At 44.3% G+C, this 18,430-nt stretch overlaps 1 protein-coding gene across 1 annotated transcript in view; it reads right to left on the reverse strand.

The window, feature by feature from the left end:
* AHCTF1 (AT-hook containing transcription factor 1) overlaps nt 1–18,430 on the reverse strand; it is a 158,594-nt gene that overhangs the window by 63,394 nt on the left and 76,770 nt on the right. Inside the window, exons 24-26 of the mRNA XM_077486284.1 lie at nt 18,241–18,385; nt 13,261–13,408; nt 244–345 (exon numbers count right to left, since the gene is read on the reverse strand). Coding sequence (XP_077342410.1) covers nt 244–345; nt 13,261–13,408; nt 18,241–18,385 — 395 coding nt within the window. The remainder of the gene's footprint in view (nt 1–243; nt 346–13,260; nt 13,409–18,240; nt 18,386–18,430) is intronic.

Below are 18,430 nucleotides of genomic sequence, written 5' to 3' on the forward strand. Positions count from 1 at the left end.
CATATGTGTGTCACATTTATTGTAATATTTTTCAGGTTTTCACAGTGCAGCTTTACTTTTTGTATAATTTAGGGCTACTGCCTTTGTAAAAAAAACAAGACATTTGCAAAAACAAAACCGTATAATATGGCATTAAAACAAAACTGGCTAGACAAAAATGCTTTTAGTGAGACTAAGAAAAGAATGTAATTTGGTATCAGAGGAGACTAAATCATCCAAATTTCTTGATGTGTAGTTACTAACCTTGACACTCTTCTAGATTTGGATACAGGTGTACCAATAAATGCATCAGTCATTTCTAAATGTGGCAAAGCGGTTACTGGATTTTGCTCTTCAGTAGTTAGGCTGCAAAGTAAATGGAAATCAATTTAAGATGGACTTACTTTGCTGGATAAAAAGGTAGGAACTGTTCCAACACAGCTAATGGGCCAAAGTTTCACAAATTACCCCTACCCATCTCAGTAATCGCATGGTTGGTCCCCAACCTACAATTAAACTCTTTGCAAAAGGACGACATATCTCAGATCTAAATGCAGATAATCACCTTAAACCATTTATCTCTGCCACAGATTACTTCAAATACCTACAAGTGACCCACTGTCTCTACTGTACAGCCCCCAAAGCCATAAATATGTACAAGAAAAAGCATGGCTGTAGCCAACAATAAAAACTCTACCAAAAGGCATCACCCTTTTTTTAGAACTTGCGAAAAAAGCAAAAATATCCTTCAGTAAATTATCTCCTATGGAAAAATGGGAAAGGAATTTGGGATGCTCTTTTTGGGGACTCTTTGGCAAGCAGCTCACTTATGGAACCCACAGACCAACTCGCTCCTCCAACTTTTGGAAACTCACCTAAAAACTCAACCTTAGATGGTATAAAACTCCTTCCCAGATGCATACATATGACCCAACCACCCCACCCTCATGCTGGAGAGACTGCGGGTCCCCAAGGACTCTAACATTATGGGGATGCTCCAAGATTTTCAATTCCTGGAAATACCTGTCTACTAAGGTCGCTGGCATCGCAACCCCCAGAACTTGCAGTACTTAAAGCGGGATTCCGCTGACCTATTTTCTTTTTTTGTGTCACATCGCTATACGTTTAAAGTATTATGCTATCACTCACTTCTTGATCCTTTTAGATCCGTTGCTTGCCGATTTCGTCCGTGAGGTAAACTTATAAAAATTCCTCACGGCGGTTTCCATTTTTTATTGTGGGCATTTGAAGCCCACAAGCACTGATTTCCTGGATGCGGTGAATGCTGTGCTCCCAGCATTCGCCGCTCGATCCCGCGCATGCTCAGTGATATCAGTGAGCAGCGCTGTAGAATTTCCGGTTGCCATCACAACGGGCGGAGTCGCCAGAAGTTCCCGCCCCATTGTGATGGCAACAAAACAAACAAACTTCGTCACGTGACCGGCGTCTTCCTTCCGAAATCTCACGAGATTTCAGCATGACGGCGTCCCCCACGGATTCTTGGGAAGAATATAACAAAGTTCCCAGGGGTCATTGCGAAGCCGGGGAAAGGCGATAAACACGCCTACTCCCACGGGAGGAGAGCCCGGAAGTCACTATAATCATTTCTGCTAAAAGGTAATTAATGCATAATCATTTTTTTTAATGGTCATTTCTGCATCTATGCTCCAAAGCGATTGGAAGAACATTAAGTTGCAATTTTGAGTACAAAACCGCTTTAACAGGAATTGATACTGTACCTCAACAACTCCGCTGCATAAACACCCACATTCTCCTTGCCGCGAGAATAACCATTGCTAAACTCTGGAAATCGGCTGACCCCCTAACCAAAACTGAAGTGATCACCCTAGTGCACATCCTAACGCATGTATGAACGTGTTTGCTTTGAGTGTAGGTCGCTTATCAATTGCAAACAAAAATTGGTCACACTGGCTTAAATAGTATGGGAATATTGCTGGTACTATCACTTAAAGGTCCATTCTCCCTGTTTATCTTTATTGTCTTGTTTAACCCTCAGGAACTTCTTGTACCATGTAACTTTAGACATGTTGATTGTATACCACATGCATATACTTACCTCTCCTTTTTGATTGTGCCAAAGTTGTTTGCAACTAAAACCAAGTGACTTTTTATGGCTATTTTCTGTATTATGAAATTCTCCAATAAAAATGTATTGGACAAAAAAAAAAAAAAAAAAAGTAATGAGGAACTGTTAAAGAGGAACTGCAGTCTGCTCTCATAATTTGTAATAAAAACATCTTTGCCACTCTGAAGCTTCTCTCCAACCACTTTGCATATTTTATATCTACTGCTATTCTGTTACTTGGAGCCCTCCACCAAGTCTGGCTGCAGCCATTTTAACTGGGCAGCTGAAGCTGCTGCCTGTTCACTTTCTGGATTATCACACAGGCACACCCCCAGCTCTGCAGCTCTTTGGCCCTCTTAGGACTCATTCCACTCTCTTCCTGCCAAACTCTTACAAGAAAGCTGTGAATGTCATAAACGTAGGCTTTTTACCAGAGAAGAAACAGGAAGTGGGCTGGATAAGAGAAAAAAAAAAAAAAGGTTAAAACAAGGGCAGAAGATTGAATAGATGGAAAGTTGAAAAGGAAAAAAAAAAATAAATAAATAACCGAAGGTCCGCTTTAAAGTCAGTCTTGTTTTTTTTATGCCGTGCAGCTGGTAGGTTTTCCCCCCTCATTTCCTGTCCCTCTGACAGCGTTAAAAACAAGCCATGTATAAATATTCCCATTGCAAACAAACATTCTTGGGAAAGAAAAGGAGCAGTGTAGTGTCAAAAACTAGGCTTATCCTCAATTGACAACACAGCAGACAATGCACATAAGAAGACGACAGCAGTTATGAATTCTTAAGAAGTGGTCTGCGATTGCCAGGTACAGGCAGTGTAAAGTGAATCTCCAGACTTTGGGGTGTGGATTGACACTAATGAGGTCAGAAATGGCTTACAAAGTAATGGAAAACCGTGTGATGTTGCTGGGAGCTGTGTAAATACTTAAGCACCGGAAGTAAAAAGATTACTGGGAAATCAAAAAGGGAAAAATAATAAATTTGCCTTCAAGAGCAAAAAACCTTAGACTTACTGGTAACAGTATTTCTAGGAGTCTTTCAGGACAGCACCTGAAGAGAGCATAGCTCCACCCATTTTTTCAGGAAACACTGCAGTATCAAAAAAAAAAAAAAAAAAAATAAAAACTCACACAGGTAACTTCCACCATGGCCTAAGTTGTAATCGAGTATCTCCAGCCATGCGGAAAAACAAAACAGCAACACCACAGTAAAACCACAATCAAGAGAGGGTCATAGGTGCGGTCCTGCAAGATTCCTAGAAATACCGTTACTGTTAAGTCTAACTAAGGTTTTCGCAAATAGTCTTTCAGGACAGCACCTGGAGATAAGAGTACTTACTCCAGGGTGGGACCACGGCTTGCAGGACCTTCCTGCCAAATGATTGCTCTGTGGCCAAAAGTAAATCCATCCTATAATGGCGGGTGAAAGTAGAAAACTTGCTTTGCAGATTTGTTCTGACCCAGGATGTTGCCACAGCTCAGTTTGAATGGCCACAACACCCACGACTCCACTGCCGAGGCTGGATAAGATTTCTTAATGGCCAAAGCAATCCCCCCATTGTACTTTTGGAAGCTCAGAATCCTTTACGTGGTTCCGAAAATAGTATTAACAGAGTGTTTGTTTTTCTAAACTCCCTCGTGATCTCAAGATAATGTAACAAGCATCTTTTCACATCCAAACTTTGAAAACCTATTTAGGACAAGATGGATATGGACAAAAAAGTTGGCAGAATTGACAGGAATCCTGGGCTTGCCCTCAGAACTATCCAGGAAAATAGTCAAAAAAGACTCAATAGAAAAGGCCTGCAGCTCCCTTTAGCTGAAGTAACTGCCACCAATAGAATTACTTTTAAAGCTCGATCTTTAATCGTAGCATCTTCTGGTGGCTCAAAAGGTCTTTTAGTCAGACCCTACAAAATCACCGACAAATCCCATTTGGGAAAATTCTTAAAAAGGAACTGGTCTGGCTCTGGCCAGAACCCTAAAGAACCTTATGACCAAAGGGTCCTGAGAAGAAGTTTTCTACAAAAAAAAGTGAACAATGCGGCTCCATGAGCCTTTAAGTTACTGGCCGCTAACCCTTTCTCCAGTCGGTCATGAGAAAAATCAAGGATGGAAAATGACTTCCTCTGGAAAAAAAAAAAATAAAAAAAATTATTCGAGGTGCCCCAGGAGTTGTAGCATTTCCATGTCTTAAAATAAAACAGCCCTTGTAACTTTTTTCCTGCTATCTAGCAGCATAGAAATTGTTGGACAAACCCTGTTTAGGATTTGTTCCTCAGTAGCCAGGCTGCTAGCCTGAGATGGCCTATATCCAGAAGAAGGGGTCCCTGATCCAGTAGATTATCTTGCAGAGGCAACAACCGATAGCGTTCTGCTGCCAAGTAGTGTTGAGAACCATGCTCTTGGGCCAATAGGGATCCACTAGAATTAGGCTTGTGGTTTCTTCCTGAAACTTTTTTTTGTGTTTCTAAAAAGAATCATTTGAAATGGGGGAAAGCATAGCACAAAAGGAAGGCCCCAAAGCTGGGCCAGTGCGTCCAGATGCTCTGGTCCTGCCTGTTCAGAGAAAATTAAACCAGTACTTCCTGCTTAAGTCTACTACTCGATTCAACCGGCCTTTTAGATGCACAGCTGTCAAAGAAGCCAGAGTGTCTTCTGCCCATGACAGGATCTGGAGAGCTATGGCCAGGAGAACCCCACTTCTCCCTGCTTTAAGATGCAGGCTACCGCTGTAGCATTGTTGGTTAGCACCTGAATGTGATGGCCCATGATAATCTTCTTGAATGACCAAAACCCTAGGAGAATGGCCTTCAGCTCTCTCCAGTTGGAGGATCTTTTGGCCCCCAAGTTTGTCCAGGATCCTTTGGGCAATCTGACCCTCAAGATGCACGCCCCATGCCAAGGAGCTTGCGCCCGTCCGTCTCTTTGCAGTTGAGAATGTTCAGAACAAACCCTGCGTTAAATTTGATTCCTCCAACACCATAATTTCCTCTCGACTCGAGGGAATTGCGATTTGCTTCGCCAATGATAACTCATGATTCCAATTCTGCAGAATTATCTGCTGAAAATCCCTGGAATGGAGGCAGGCCCACTGAACAGCTGGGATCGAGGCTGCAAGGAGGCCCAGCATTGACATGGCTGCCTGAATCATAATTGGTAAACTTGTCCGGACCTATTTCACTGCGTTCTGAACTTTGGTTACTGTGTCTTCGGAGAGGAAAATCTTTTTCCGAGCTGAATCGATGTTATAACCCAAAAATCTTATGATCTGGGAAGGGACCACATTCGACTTTTCCCTGTTCAGAAGCCATCCCAAACTCTCCTAGTTACTCTGTCCAATTCCAATTTTTTCTACAACAGGTCTTTCGAGTTGGCAAACAAGAGGAGATCGTCCAGATAAAGAAAATAAAGTCCCCACATCTTAAGCTGTGCCAAAACTTCCGCCATCTTTGCAAAAACCCTTGGAAAGGAGTACAGTCTGAAAGGGAGTTTTGAACTGAAGATGTCAAATTGTGTCCCCCGTCTTGAGTGCCAAATCCAAATACCTTTGGGATGCTAGTGGTATGGAGATGTGTAGGTAAGCATCTCAGATCTATGGAAAGCACCCCATGGTAAGAAGCTTCCTTACTGAAAAACCCCAAAAAAACAAAAACTTATCAATGTGGACATTCTTAGAGACTCCAGAGGCATCTGCCATGCACCCAACGGCCTTTTGTTAAACAGACAAGGTGTCCAGCAGATTCTCCCAGGACGTTCCTGCCTCAATGTGCTCTTTCAACTGTTCCAGCCAGTGCCCAAGGTTCCTCATTACCACAGTTTAAGCCATCACTAGCTTGAGGTTAGAAAACATTGAGCCCCAACCACTCCCCCTTTTTTTTTTATATAGACGGGAATCACCTCTCCTAGCCATGGTATCTTTCAGGACGCCCATATCCTCAAAAGCTAGATTGGTATTCCAAGAGACCCGGGAAAGGGCTGCATCTAACTTGGGCCTTTTGTTCCAAACCTGAGAATTATCCTCATCAAAATCTCCTTTTAAGCGATCGAGAAAAAATGGGCCCTCTCCATTCCATTTTACAGCCTCTGACAGGACCAAATGTACCAGAAACACCTGGTGCTTGACCTCACCTGTACCCCGATACATTTTATCATGGAGATAAAATGGGTTTTATCTTCTTAGATGTTCAGGGTGGTAGGGATGGTTTTCAACAGGTCGTCCACTTCTTCCAAGGGCAGCCTGTATCGGGAGGAAGTCTTATCCTTCTTGTCTCCCTCCTCCCCATCTAATCCTGGGGAGTCCCTTCGCACTTCCGCTGAATTGCTAACCTCTCTAGGAGCAGAAGCGGATGGTAGATTTCCCCTACCACTACACTGTACCACAGGACACTTATCTATACAAGATCGAAAGGACTGAAAAGTATCTGCCAGCTCCTTCTAAAGAGAGGTGCGAAGCTCACTTGGACCGAGCAGAGGACGTTTCCTGTTCAACTAAATCTGCAAAAAAAGCTTGGTCCAAGAGTCCCTAAGAGTGGCCTTACAGGAATGACATTTCCTTTGGAGGCGGGGGGGGGGGGGGGGGGGTAGGGGAGTGCTTGGCCTTTACTGTGGCTTTTGCCTGAAAGAGACCAAGCAAAGAAAACACGGCTGGGAGGGATGACCTATATGAAATCCAAATACACAAAACAGGTATGCACCTCACATTGGAGAAAGCGTAGCACATGGTTTCCCTGCAGCGCTTCAACCACGGCAGAGGAAACACTACAATTAAAGGCCATGGTGGAAGTATCCTGTCTTTTAAAGATCGTGACGCCAGTGTTTCCAGGGAAAACGGGTGGAGCTAGGCATTCTCCAGGCACTGTCCTAAAAAAATAAATAAAAACTACATTTAAAAAAGTCATACCTTTCTGAATCCTTGCATAATTTTACCAATGTACAGCACTCAATGGCGGAGGTATGCACTACTGCTTAGTGTCCATCATCCTAGAAGCACTTTGTGAGCGGTAAAATGCCATATTTTACAACGCAATAAGTGTCTTGTTCTGGCTAGTGGTGTATGAAGCTTGGAAAATGCAGAGCGCAGTTTACATTTTTTTTTTTTTTTTTTTTTTTTAAATGTCACACTGTAACACTACATTCATTTCTAGGCACGGGTGTAGTGCGGGATAAAAAAAAAAACTGCAGATTTCTAGTGAAAACAGTGCAAGTCTCTGAATAGCCAACAAAGCATTAAACAAAGATGATTGACTGTACCAAGGCTACCTACTACTGACAGTATAGAAGACAATGGTTAATAGGTTGGCAATCAGCCTTGAACAATTCAGTTGTTTTGGTGTTTGAAAGCCTATTAAATTGCTGGAAGGAGGAGGTATATGGGAAAACATTTAAATGTTATCCCTATCCACGGCGTCTAATATTGATTGGACCCAGGGCAAACATTTTTAGGCCCACCCAGATTCTGAGATATACATTAAATAGCAGCTAGACTAAATTGGTTTACTGCAGTAGATCAGGCAGCAATTGGTTGCCAGAGCTTGCAGCATATCATTGGCGCTCACTGACTGGTTGCTAGAAGCTAAAAAATAAGATTTTTATAACAGCTTACCTGTAAAATCATTTTCTTGGAGTACATCATAGGACACAGAGCCTTACAGCTACCTTCAGGTGTTGACACTGGCACACCCAATAAAGGAAGTTGACTCCCCTATATAACCCCTCCTTCCAGGAGTACCTCAGTTTTTGTAGCCAAGCAATATAAGCAATATACTTAAACCCCATAAAAGGAGGGGCGGGACCTCTGTGTCCTATGATGTACTCCAAGAAAAGTATTTTACAGGTAAGCAGTTATAAACATCCTATTATCTTTATTGTACATCATAGGACACAGCCTTAAGTATTTACTTAGTGGGACGCACCATAGCAATGCTACTTGAGGGGAGGAAGACACAACCTGAAGTGCACCCCCAGACCTTGAGGACTTTTATTGCTACCTGCAGCACACTGTGCCCGAAGGCAATAGCCTCATTCCTTCTTACATCCACTTGGTAAAATTTCGTGAATGTATGGACCGAAGTTGTGGCCTTGCAGATCCGAGTAAAGGAGGCCTGATGACGCATTGCCCAAGAAGCACTAACCGCTCTGATAGAGTGCACCTTAACTTGAATAGAGGGAATCTTACCCCTTAAATCATAAGTTTGAATTATAACTTGCCAAATCCACTTAGCAACAGTGGATTTCAACGCTGCCTGCCCTTTTTTAGGACCTTCTGGCAGAATAAGACATCAGTCTTACGAATCTGAGCAGTTTTCTTTAACTAGATTCACTGCTCTCACTAAATCAAAACAATGTGATGATTTTTCTTCCCTGGAACACGGTTTTGGGAAAAATGATGGCAGGACAATATCCTCAGATGAAAGCCTAAAACCACTTTTGGCAAAAAGCCTGGACAAGGGCATAACACCACTCTGTCCTCATGAATAATCAAATAAAACTTTACAAGAAAGAGTAGCCAATTCTGAAACCCTCCCTGCTGAGGATATAGCAACCAAAAATATAAGCTTCCTAGTCAGAAGGACTAAGGGAACATGCTGTAATGGTTCAAAACCAAATTCAAATCCCAAGGGGTTAAAGTGATTTAACTGCCAGATTAATCCGCATCACCCCTTGCATAAAAAAAGAATGCGTAGCAAGCGTTCTTTGAAATAAAACCGATAAGACTGCCCTTAATAGTACTTAGGGCCAACTTCATCTCTACATCCAATTGTAGAAAGGCAAGGATTTTGCCTATATCTCCAAGGGTGCCAACCCTTGGATTCACACCAGGAAACGTAAGCTTTACAAACCCTATAATATACAACTCTGGAAACTGGGTTCCTTGCATTGATTAAAGTAGAGATAACAGACCTGGAAAGCCCATGCTTCTTCAGAACGTGGGTTTCAATAAGCAAACCGTTAAGTTTACTGTTCGTAAAGTAGGATGGAATATCAGCCCCTGCGATAGCAGGGCTGGCCTTAGTGGGAGAGGCCAAGGACCCTCCACTGCCATCTTTACGATCTCTGCATACCATGACCTTCTGGGCCATGCTGGCACTACCAGAATTACCGGGTTTTATTTTCAACTTGATCCTGCAAAGTCGTTGAGGCAGCAACTGAATGGAGGGAAAAGCGTAGATCAGTGAAAACTGATCCCATAGGGTTACCAGAGCATCTGTTCCATATGCGAGTGGATCACTTTGTTCTGGACACAGTTGACTAACTTCATGATGAATCTGGATGTTAGAAGATCTATGTCCAGAGTCTCCCATCTTTGGCAAACAGCCCGAAAAACTTCAGGGTGAAGAAACCATTCCCCTGGGAATAACTGCTGGCGACTTAGATAGTCCGCCTGTCAATTTTCTACTCCCGGAATAAAAACTGCCGATAAGGATGGGACATTCCTTTCTGCCCAAGTTAGGATATGGTTCACCTCTCTGAGCTGAGACTCTTGGTGCCCCCTTGGTGATTGGTATTGGCCACAGCATTGTCAGATTGAATCCGGGCTGAACAATTCTTTAACCTGGGGGTCAAGGTTTTCCGAGCCAGATACACTGCCCGAATCTCTAGGATGTTGATGGGCAGGGCTCTTTCAAGTTTTGACCACTGTCCCCGGACAGTCATCTCCTCTACTATCGCTCCCTGGCCTGAGAGGCTGGCATCTGTCGTTACTACTTTCCAGATTAGTCTGAAGGATTTTCCCTTCAGCAAATTCTGGCTTTGTAACCACCAACTGAGGCTTTAAAACACTCTTGGGGACAGCCACATTGGCAAATCCAAAGCATGAATTGTCTTGTTCCAAGCAGAGAGGATTCTGTTTTGCAACAGTCTTGAATGGAACCGGGCATATGGGACTGTTTCAATGAAGCTACCATCTTTCCCAACAACCTCAAAGGGGAATTTAAGGATTTGCTTTTGACCTGACCATCCGTACCAGCTCTTGCATGGAGCTGATCTTTGCTGGAGGCAAGAATACCCATTTCTGGGCTGTATCTATGATCAGGCATAAGTAATCCAGCCTTCTTACTGGTTTTAAGGAAGACTTCTCTAGGTTGAGGATCCAACCGAGACTTTCCAGGTAACTGGTTGTAATGCGTACGCTTTGCCTTAAGCGAGTCACTGCCTGGTCTATTAATAGATAGTCTATGTACGTCCCTGTTATGCCCTGTGCCCTCAACCTGGCTAGAGGTGGGGCCAATATTTTTGTGAATACCCGTGGTGCTGTGGCTAGCCCGAAGGGCAAGGCCGCAAACTGAAAATGCCATCGTTCCACTTGGAATTGCAGAAACCTTTGGCGAGCGGGAAATATAGTGACATGCAGATACACGTCCCTGAAGTCGATGGACTCCAGAAGTTATCTGCCTTTTAGGAAGGAGACCACTGACCTGATAAGACTCCATTCGAAATGAGCAAATTTTTAGGAACCAATTTAGATATTTTAGATGCAGAATGGGGCTGAACATCTCCATTCGGTTTTGGTATCGTAAACAGGTTTGAATAGAAACCTAAACCTTGAGTCAATAATCAGTCTAATGCTTGAAACAGGGATTGTCTTTTCCCTAGATCCTTGGGAAGGTTTGATCTCAGAAAGTTAGATTGTGGAAACTCCGGAAACTCTAGTTTGTATCCTAGAGTCACTGTGTAGAGAGCCCATCTGTCCTGAGTTTCTCTGCCAGACTTCTGCAAAATGCAGAAGTCTTCCCCCCCCCCATCTTGGTGAGGGGAGACGCCTCTTCATGAAGATGTCTTAGTATTCTGCTTTGTAGTCTTGCGGCTCCAGGTCTTCCTTTGAGCATGGGCCTGACACTACGATTTTCCTCTGGAATCTGACTGTGGATGCAGTCGCCACTGCCTAGAGGCGGATGCGCTTGGCACAGGAGAGAGTCAGTTTAGATGAAGGATGTTTATACTTTCTTTTGACTGGCAAAATAGTACTTTTTCCACTGAAGATTGGATGTATTTATTCAAACCATTGACAAATAGTCGCTCCCCATGAAATTGGGAAACTAGACAGTAGGTTTTTGCAGGGTGCTTCGGCAGACCAACCCTTTAGTCAAAGGATCCAACACATGTGTACTAGCACAAGTGCAAGGCGAGACACCTGGTGAATAGAATCCTTTATAGCATCTATGGCAAAACAATGCTTTTGGTAAATTGGCCAACTCACTGGCCTGTGGTGCAGGGAGCTTAAGGGCCTCTGTGAACTGGTCTTTTAAGGACTGACAGATGCCTACAGCTGCAATTGCAGGCCAAGCAATATTACCTGCTAAAGAAAAAAAGGATTTTAACAGGAATCCCAACTTTATCTGTTGGATCCTTTAGCATTTGTGCATTGTCCATTGGACAAGTTAAACTTTTATTCACACTGGAAATCACAGCATCTACTGCTGGAACTTACCATTTTTGGTGAATTTTTCCTCCATTAGGATAGAGAACCGAGAATCTCTTTGGAGGGAGAAAATGCTTATCTGGATGATCCCATTTGGTATAAATAAGCTTCTCTAGTAATGTGTGGACTGGAAACGCATGCACTGGTTGTGAAGGTTTCAAGGAACCCAAAGAAGAAACCAGACCTTCAGCTGACTCTGTTAGGGGTAGCATGAAAGTGGAGCGAACCGTGTCTAAGGATCTGTACCTCAGATTGTGAAGCTGAAACTTCAACTCCTCTGCAGAGTAGTAATCCATTTGTTTTTCCCAATCGTTTGAGGGTAAAACCTCATCCTGTCCCCACTGTTCCCCTGGTAAGAGGTTCGGAGTGGGATAGAGGGATCTAGCACGCTTAAACCCTTTAATGAAGGATGTGATTAAAGCCGATAATCTTCCTTCTAAATCCTGAAGGGCAGAGGAAAATACATCTTCAGTCATATATACAGGGGCTGAAGTGTGAAAATCAGTTGCACCACCAATTGCTTCCAATGACTCACCCTGGCTTGCCATGTCAGGTATCTCCGGAGAGGATGACAATGTGGAGGGATGTCTGGAGTTCCCAGGGCCTGGGGGTTGTTTTGGTGCCTTAGTAGTAAGCCTTGAAGCCATAGTGCAAAGCACAAAAAGCCAAAAAGGTAATCTAAGAACTGTTCTATTTGAACAATAGTAGAAAAAACAGTAGTAGCATAGAATGATCTAATGCTAAACAAGTTTTTTCCTGTACTGCAAATGCCTGTGTAAATCCCTCACATGCACCAGCCTTGCTTCAGCTGCTCTGATACACTCTGTCCCTATATCAGCTTTAGGTTCGGCTCACACAGGGGCAACACGACTTTTGGAGGCAACTTGGACACGACTTGGGGCGACTTACAACACGACTTTAAGTCGCCCCAGGCCAGGCGACTTTTGCCGTGGCCAGAGAATGCGCTCTGAAGGGGGAACTCCACGCCAAATTAAAAAAATAAATAAAAAAATAAATAAAACGGCGTGGGTTCCCCCTCCGAGAGCATACCAGGCCCTTAGGTCTGGTATGGATTTTAAGGGGAACCCCGCTGATAGCGTGGGCGGTAAAACGCAGCTATTTTTAGCGGCGTTTTACCGTCGGATTTGTGGCACATTTCGGCCGCTAGCGGGGTGCTTTTACCCCCCCCCCCCCCGCTAGCGGCCACTAAAGGGTTAAAACCGCCACAAACACACCGCTCCTTCACCACTGCAACGAAGCTGCTGGCAGGACTTTTTTCTGACGTCCTGCCAGCGCACCGCTGTAGTGTGAAAGCCCTCGGGCTTTCACACTACAGACAATGGTGCAGCCTCTTTAGGGCTTTTTGCAGGCGCTATTTCTAACGCTATAGCGCCTGCAAAACGCCCTGGTGTGAAAGGGGTCTTAACATTTTATAAAATTTGAGGCGCGCTGTCACTTGTAAATACAGAAGCAGGGATTCTATATCTACAACTGACAGTGAGCAGCTAACAAGTTGCGGAGCTCTGGCGGGCAGCAGCATGGGCTCAATTGGCTGCTGCTTTGCGCCTCCCCCCCCCCCCCCCCCCCCCCCAACAGTGATGCTGCCCTATTTGCCCTGCGCTAAAGACAGCCCTGGTCCTATCAAGAGAGAATAATTTTTCAAACAGTCGCAGACTGCAAAAAAAAAAAATCCTGGCAGAGATTTTAACCCTTCTCCACAGTATCCAAAACCATTTTCAAAGCTTATTCATCATACAATAAAGAAAATCATACCTTTTGTAGGGTGAAAAGTCCATTTCAATGTCTGTGGCAGATACTTCTTTTATCTTCATCAATACATTGCTGATAAAAGTTGCCTTGCTCATAACACTTCCTGGTGCAGCTTGTTTTACAACAGTAGATAAAGGCTTGGGCCTTGTCACTAAAAGCCAAAAAAAAAAAAGGGGGGGGGGGGCTATGTTAAAGAAAATATATGCAATGAGACAATTTTACACGTCTTTCAGTTAGGCAAATATGTTGTATATGTAGAATTAGCATTTTGATAAACAGCCAGCAGGTGGTATTCTAGTCTTAAGCCAGCCAAAGACGATTCCATGTTCAGGTCCACTGACAAAACGACAGGCGGACCTGAACAGTCTGACAGTGTGAAAGGGGCCTACCTGGTATTTGGCGTTTTGGAAAAGCAACATGATGCATGGCTTAGCAAGTTTACTTGCAATTTTAAAGTGCTTGCATAAAACAAAGTTTCAACGCAAAACAGTGCATTCCATCAGGAAAATAGAAAATGAAACAAGAGACCATGTGGACGTACAAAAATTAGTGCATTGCCTCTGTACCTTGTAAGGGGTCAGGCATTGCCCATTATGGCGGACATAGCCCCAAAGGGACAAAATCTTCTCAAACCTCTAATGCTGAGGCAGGTGTACATTTTAAACTCCCAAATAAAATTCTTAATGGTATCATTTTTTTTTTTTTAAACAAATCACCTTTAGATAATCTTTAAACAGATGTTAGAAGCTGATTGGCTACCATGCAGAGCTGCACCAGATTTTGCACTCAGGTTTTATTAAATCATCCCCTCAGTATGTCTCTTTTGCAACTGAAGTGCAACGCTCCGGACATTTTTTACCACACGCTCAAGGAGGGGAGTATCCCAGCTTTAGGTACAAAGAAATATGACCCATTCTGCAAAAGGATTGACACATTAGCCAGTTTAATACAAAGGGCTTTGCAGGTGAAGGAACTATAAAAATACCCAAGGTTGGAGAAAGCTGACTGATCCTCCAAATGCAGGGTAGTTCGCACTTCAATAAATGCCAAAATGACCTCTAGTAATGTTGAGGTAACACCAGGAGACAGGGTGCCTCAAAAACAAAGTAATCTCTGGCTACAAAGTCCTGTAGAACTGCAGTAAAGGACAATGACAGGGTAGGGGATTCAGCCTCACCTGAAGTAGACACCAGAAGTACTGGGTCACTATATTTCAAATGACAAACGTCAGTCCGGAATTGCTAAGAGTGACCTAGACATGTAGCGACCTCGTGGCTGTAACGTAACCAAGTTCTAAGTGCGAGGCAAGGTCTCGGGTAATCAAACTCAGCCAGCTTGTGGCTGAAGGAGGGATGGATAGTCTGAGGTAACCAATTCACTGTAGGCAGGAAAAAGGACCAAACACTGGCATTCCCAGGGCAGCCATCAGAAATTTTGAGGCCCTTTACACAGCTTTAGACCTGGCCATGGACAGGGATGAGGATGATTGAGAGGGATGGATGATAGACAGGGATGAGGAGGATTCTGGGTGGGGATGAGGATGATGGAGAGGGATGGATGATTCTAAGTGAGGGTGGGGATGATTCTGGATGAGGATGAGTTACATTGTGAAGAGGCTCTCCACAATGTAACTCATCTCCACCCTAAAACATCCTCATCCATTTTCACAATGTAACTCCATCATGTCAGTTTATCAGGGCCAGGTGTATGGGGAGATCAAACAGTCCTCTTCACACAACAATCGACAGCAGCTCATGGCTACACACACTGACTTACCATATCTGCATCATGCACCCGACGAGGCTGGCCACACCCCCTCCTCGAGTTCCACCCAATCACATTACTAACCTAGCAGCAGGCTCTGCCTCAGCAAGGAAGTTGAGCAAGTACTAGAGCACGGATTGTGGATCACGGGGGGGGGGTTAGTCTTCAGAGACAGGGCAAGCGCCAATGCAATGCCTCAGTTCTGGACCTGGAAAGGTCTCACCGGCTAACTTTCCAGCACTTGGGAGCCTGGAAGCTACCAAAGAAACCCAGTGCCAGAAGATCACATTATATTCAGCACTCCAAAGTCAGACTGAGCAAAGACCGGTTATTTGCACAGTTGCCATGTACAGACTAGTTCAAAGATAAAGTGAGGAGTTTAGATTGATGTCAAAAGGAGGCAGAATCCAAAAAAAAAGTGGAATTAAATATGGCAACCAAACATTAGTCAGACTTCTCTGCAAATCTGGTCAGGGGCTGGGAAGACAGAGGGCCCTCAGTGTAAAGCTCCTCCTGGGAGTTGCAAAAGGGAACAGTACTGGTAAACTCAAAAAGGCTGATCCTCCAGTTTAAAGTGGTCCAAACTGCATTCATAAGAGCCAAAGGGGGGTTATTTACTAAAGGCAAATCAACTTTGCACTACAAGTGCACTTGAAAGTGCAGTCCCTGTAGATCTGAGGGGAACAGGCAAGGAAAATAAACAGCATTTTAGCCTGCACATGATTGGATGATAAAAATCAGCAAAGCTCCCCTCATTTCTACAGCAACTGCACTTTAGTAAATCAACCCCAAAGTGCTCACCTGTGCAAAAGACTGCAACTCCTTGAAGGCAAGGTAATCAGGCAAGGGCTGAAGAGACACGGTGAATAAGTCTCAGCAGCTAATTGCTCAAAAGCCACTAAGGCCTCAGGTGGATCAGATACAGAATCTTCAGAGGAAGGCACTGAACTGTGTCTGTGGTCTTTAAGTCAGTAAATAACTGGGTGATATGGGTCATAAAGTTAAGCATGGCTGTAGTAAATATCTTCTGTGAAATGATAGAGGAAATGGCCATAGCTAAAAGAGCTTGGGAAGACTCAAAACACAGGACAATCTAGTAGCAGGGGGCAACATGATTCCAAGCTGCAGACATCAGCCACCTCAGAAGGTGCATGCAACACAGAAGCCCCTGGCAGAGTGAGCTAGGGGGCACTCAGAACAGAGGGACCGTCCCCTCTGTCTAGAATAAAACATGTCACAACCATGTAGTGGTAAGGAAATGTAAATCTCATACTACAAGGGCAAGGTGTCAGGTACGCAATAAACCCAAGCAGGTAGCCGTGAGTGTTAGCCAAAAGGTGACTGCATTTGAACCACAGGACTGAAGCAAAGAGAGGTTCTTTGAAAAGGGGAAGCTGCAGCAGAGATAGGTTTCCGTGATACTGAATAGATTGTGCAACACTCTACCAGAGGGCACCAGTGCTTCCTCAGCATTAACCCCATCTGCTACAGAAACCAGCAGAGTATAGGAGTTTAAAGATGCTTAGCGATCCAAGCAATGAGGTAGCTTAGCTTGATCAGCCTACTCAGTCTTTAAAGGGCAAGAGCTGAGGCAATGCCAACAGCTCTGGACCTAGACGAGTTATCCTGAGCTGGACTAAAGGTTTAGTTTGCCAGTGTTCAATATTCTTGTTGACAGCAGTATAAGCAGAAGGTTTAAGACTCCTTGTATCCTTTAATGGACGAGAAAGGAAATAAAAATTAAACCACAAAACAAGTTTCCTTTAGCTGTCCTACCAAATTGTATTACTGGGTACATGGAAGTTTTTCTTTCCATAACTACCGTATATACTCGAGTATAAGCCGAGATTTTCAGCCTCTTTTTTGAGGCTGAAAGTGCCCCCCTCGGCTTATACTCGAGTCATCGCTGTCTGCCCGCTCGATCAGCGTGTCGAGCAGACAGACAGCGGCCATTCTATAATTTAAAAGCCGCGCCTCCGGCTCCGCCTTCGCCTGTGATAGGCGGAACACTGAATTTCCCAGCAGCCTGTGTTCCGCCTATCACGGACATCGTATCATCCTCGTACTACGGACGAGGATGATACGATGTACGTGATAGGCGGAACACAGGCTGCTGGGAAATTCAGTGTTCCGCCTATCACAGGCGAAGGCGGCGGCGCAGCTTTTGAATTTTACAATGGCCGCCGAGGCGCCGACGAAGAGGGCACGGGACGGAGGCAAGGCAAGGCAAGGCACGGCACGGGACGGGACGGGACGGAGGCAAGGCACGGCGGCGAGGCACGGAGGCAAGGAGGCAAGGCACGGGACGGAGGCTCGGGACAAAGGCTCGGGACACAGGTAGGCTGGACACACACACACACACACACACACACACGGATGGATACACACACACACACACAGGGATGGATGGATGGAGACACACACACACAGGGATGGATGGATGGAGACACACACACACAGGGATGGATGGATGGATGGATGGAGACACACACACACAGGGATGGATGGATGGATGGATGGACACACACACACACAGGGATGGATGGACGGACACACAGGGATGGATGGACGGACACACAGGGATGGACGGATGGACACACAGGGATGGACGGACACACAGGTATGGACGGACACACACAGGGATGGACAGGCATGTCTTACCCTCGGCTTATACACGAGTCAATAAGTTTGCCAGTTTTTTTGGGGGTAAATTGGGGGCCTCGGCTTATATTCGGGTCGGCCTATACTCGAGTATATACGGTATATGGCTTTTTCTTGATTTGTTTTCAAAAAGGGCCCATTATCAGATTTTTCATGTTACGTTCATGCATGCAAAGTTACGTGTAACATTTAATACATCTCACCAATATCACATCACTCCCCCACAAGTGTTTGTATCATTTCCTAATGGAAAGAAATGCCAATAATGTAAAAACTGAAGCCTGTGCAGTTCTCACCTGTATTCATAAATATCTAACACATATTAGCCCTCGCTACAGACACTGACCTAAAGCTCAGGGTATAGATTTTTTGGAATAATTCGTTCTTAGCTTCAGATGTACGCTTACTTTAACATACAAGTGAACTTAAGAAAATAACCAGGGACTCTTACATTTTTAAACAGTGGGTGGAACATTCAGACAGATTATTGCTGCCATTGGGAAGATTTCCACATCAATTGGGGAGAAAAGCACTGATAAATTGTGACATTAACTGTACCTTCCTTCCAAATAGTTGATAATGCAGAGTGCTTAGTCCTTTCATTTGCAAGGGTCCGCTGCACCCCTGGCAGTGTTTTGCCATACTGATCAAGTATAGCGTTCCTGGCCACTGCTCTCTCTCGAAGCTTTCGATCTGAATCAAACTGCACAAGCAGAGAAATAGGTATAAGATAAAAGGGTTGAGATTA

The sequence above is a fragment of the Lithobates pipiens genome, unplaced genomic scaffold (genome assembly GCF_037356315.1).
Source record: "Lithobates pipiens isolate NorthernLeopardFrog02 unplaced genomic scaffold, aLitPip1_a1.2 Scaffold_18, whole genome shotgun sequence".
Lineage (NCBI taxonomy): Eukaryota > Metazoa > Chordata > Amphibia > Anura > Ranidae > Lithobates > Lithobates pipiens.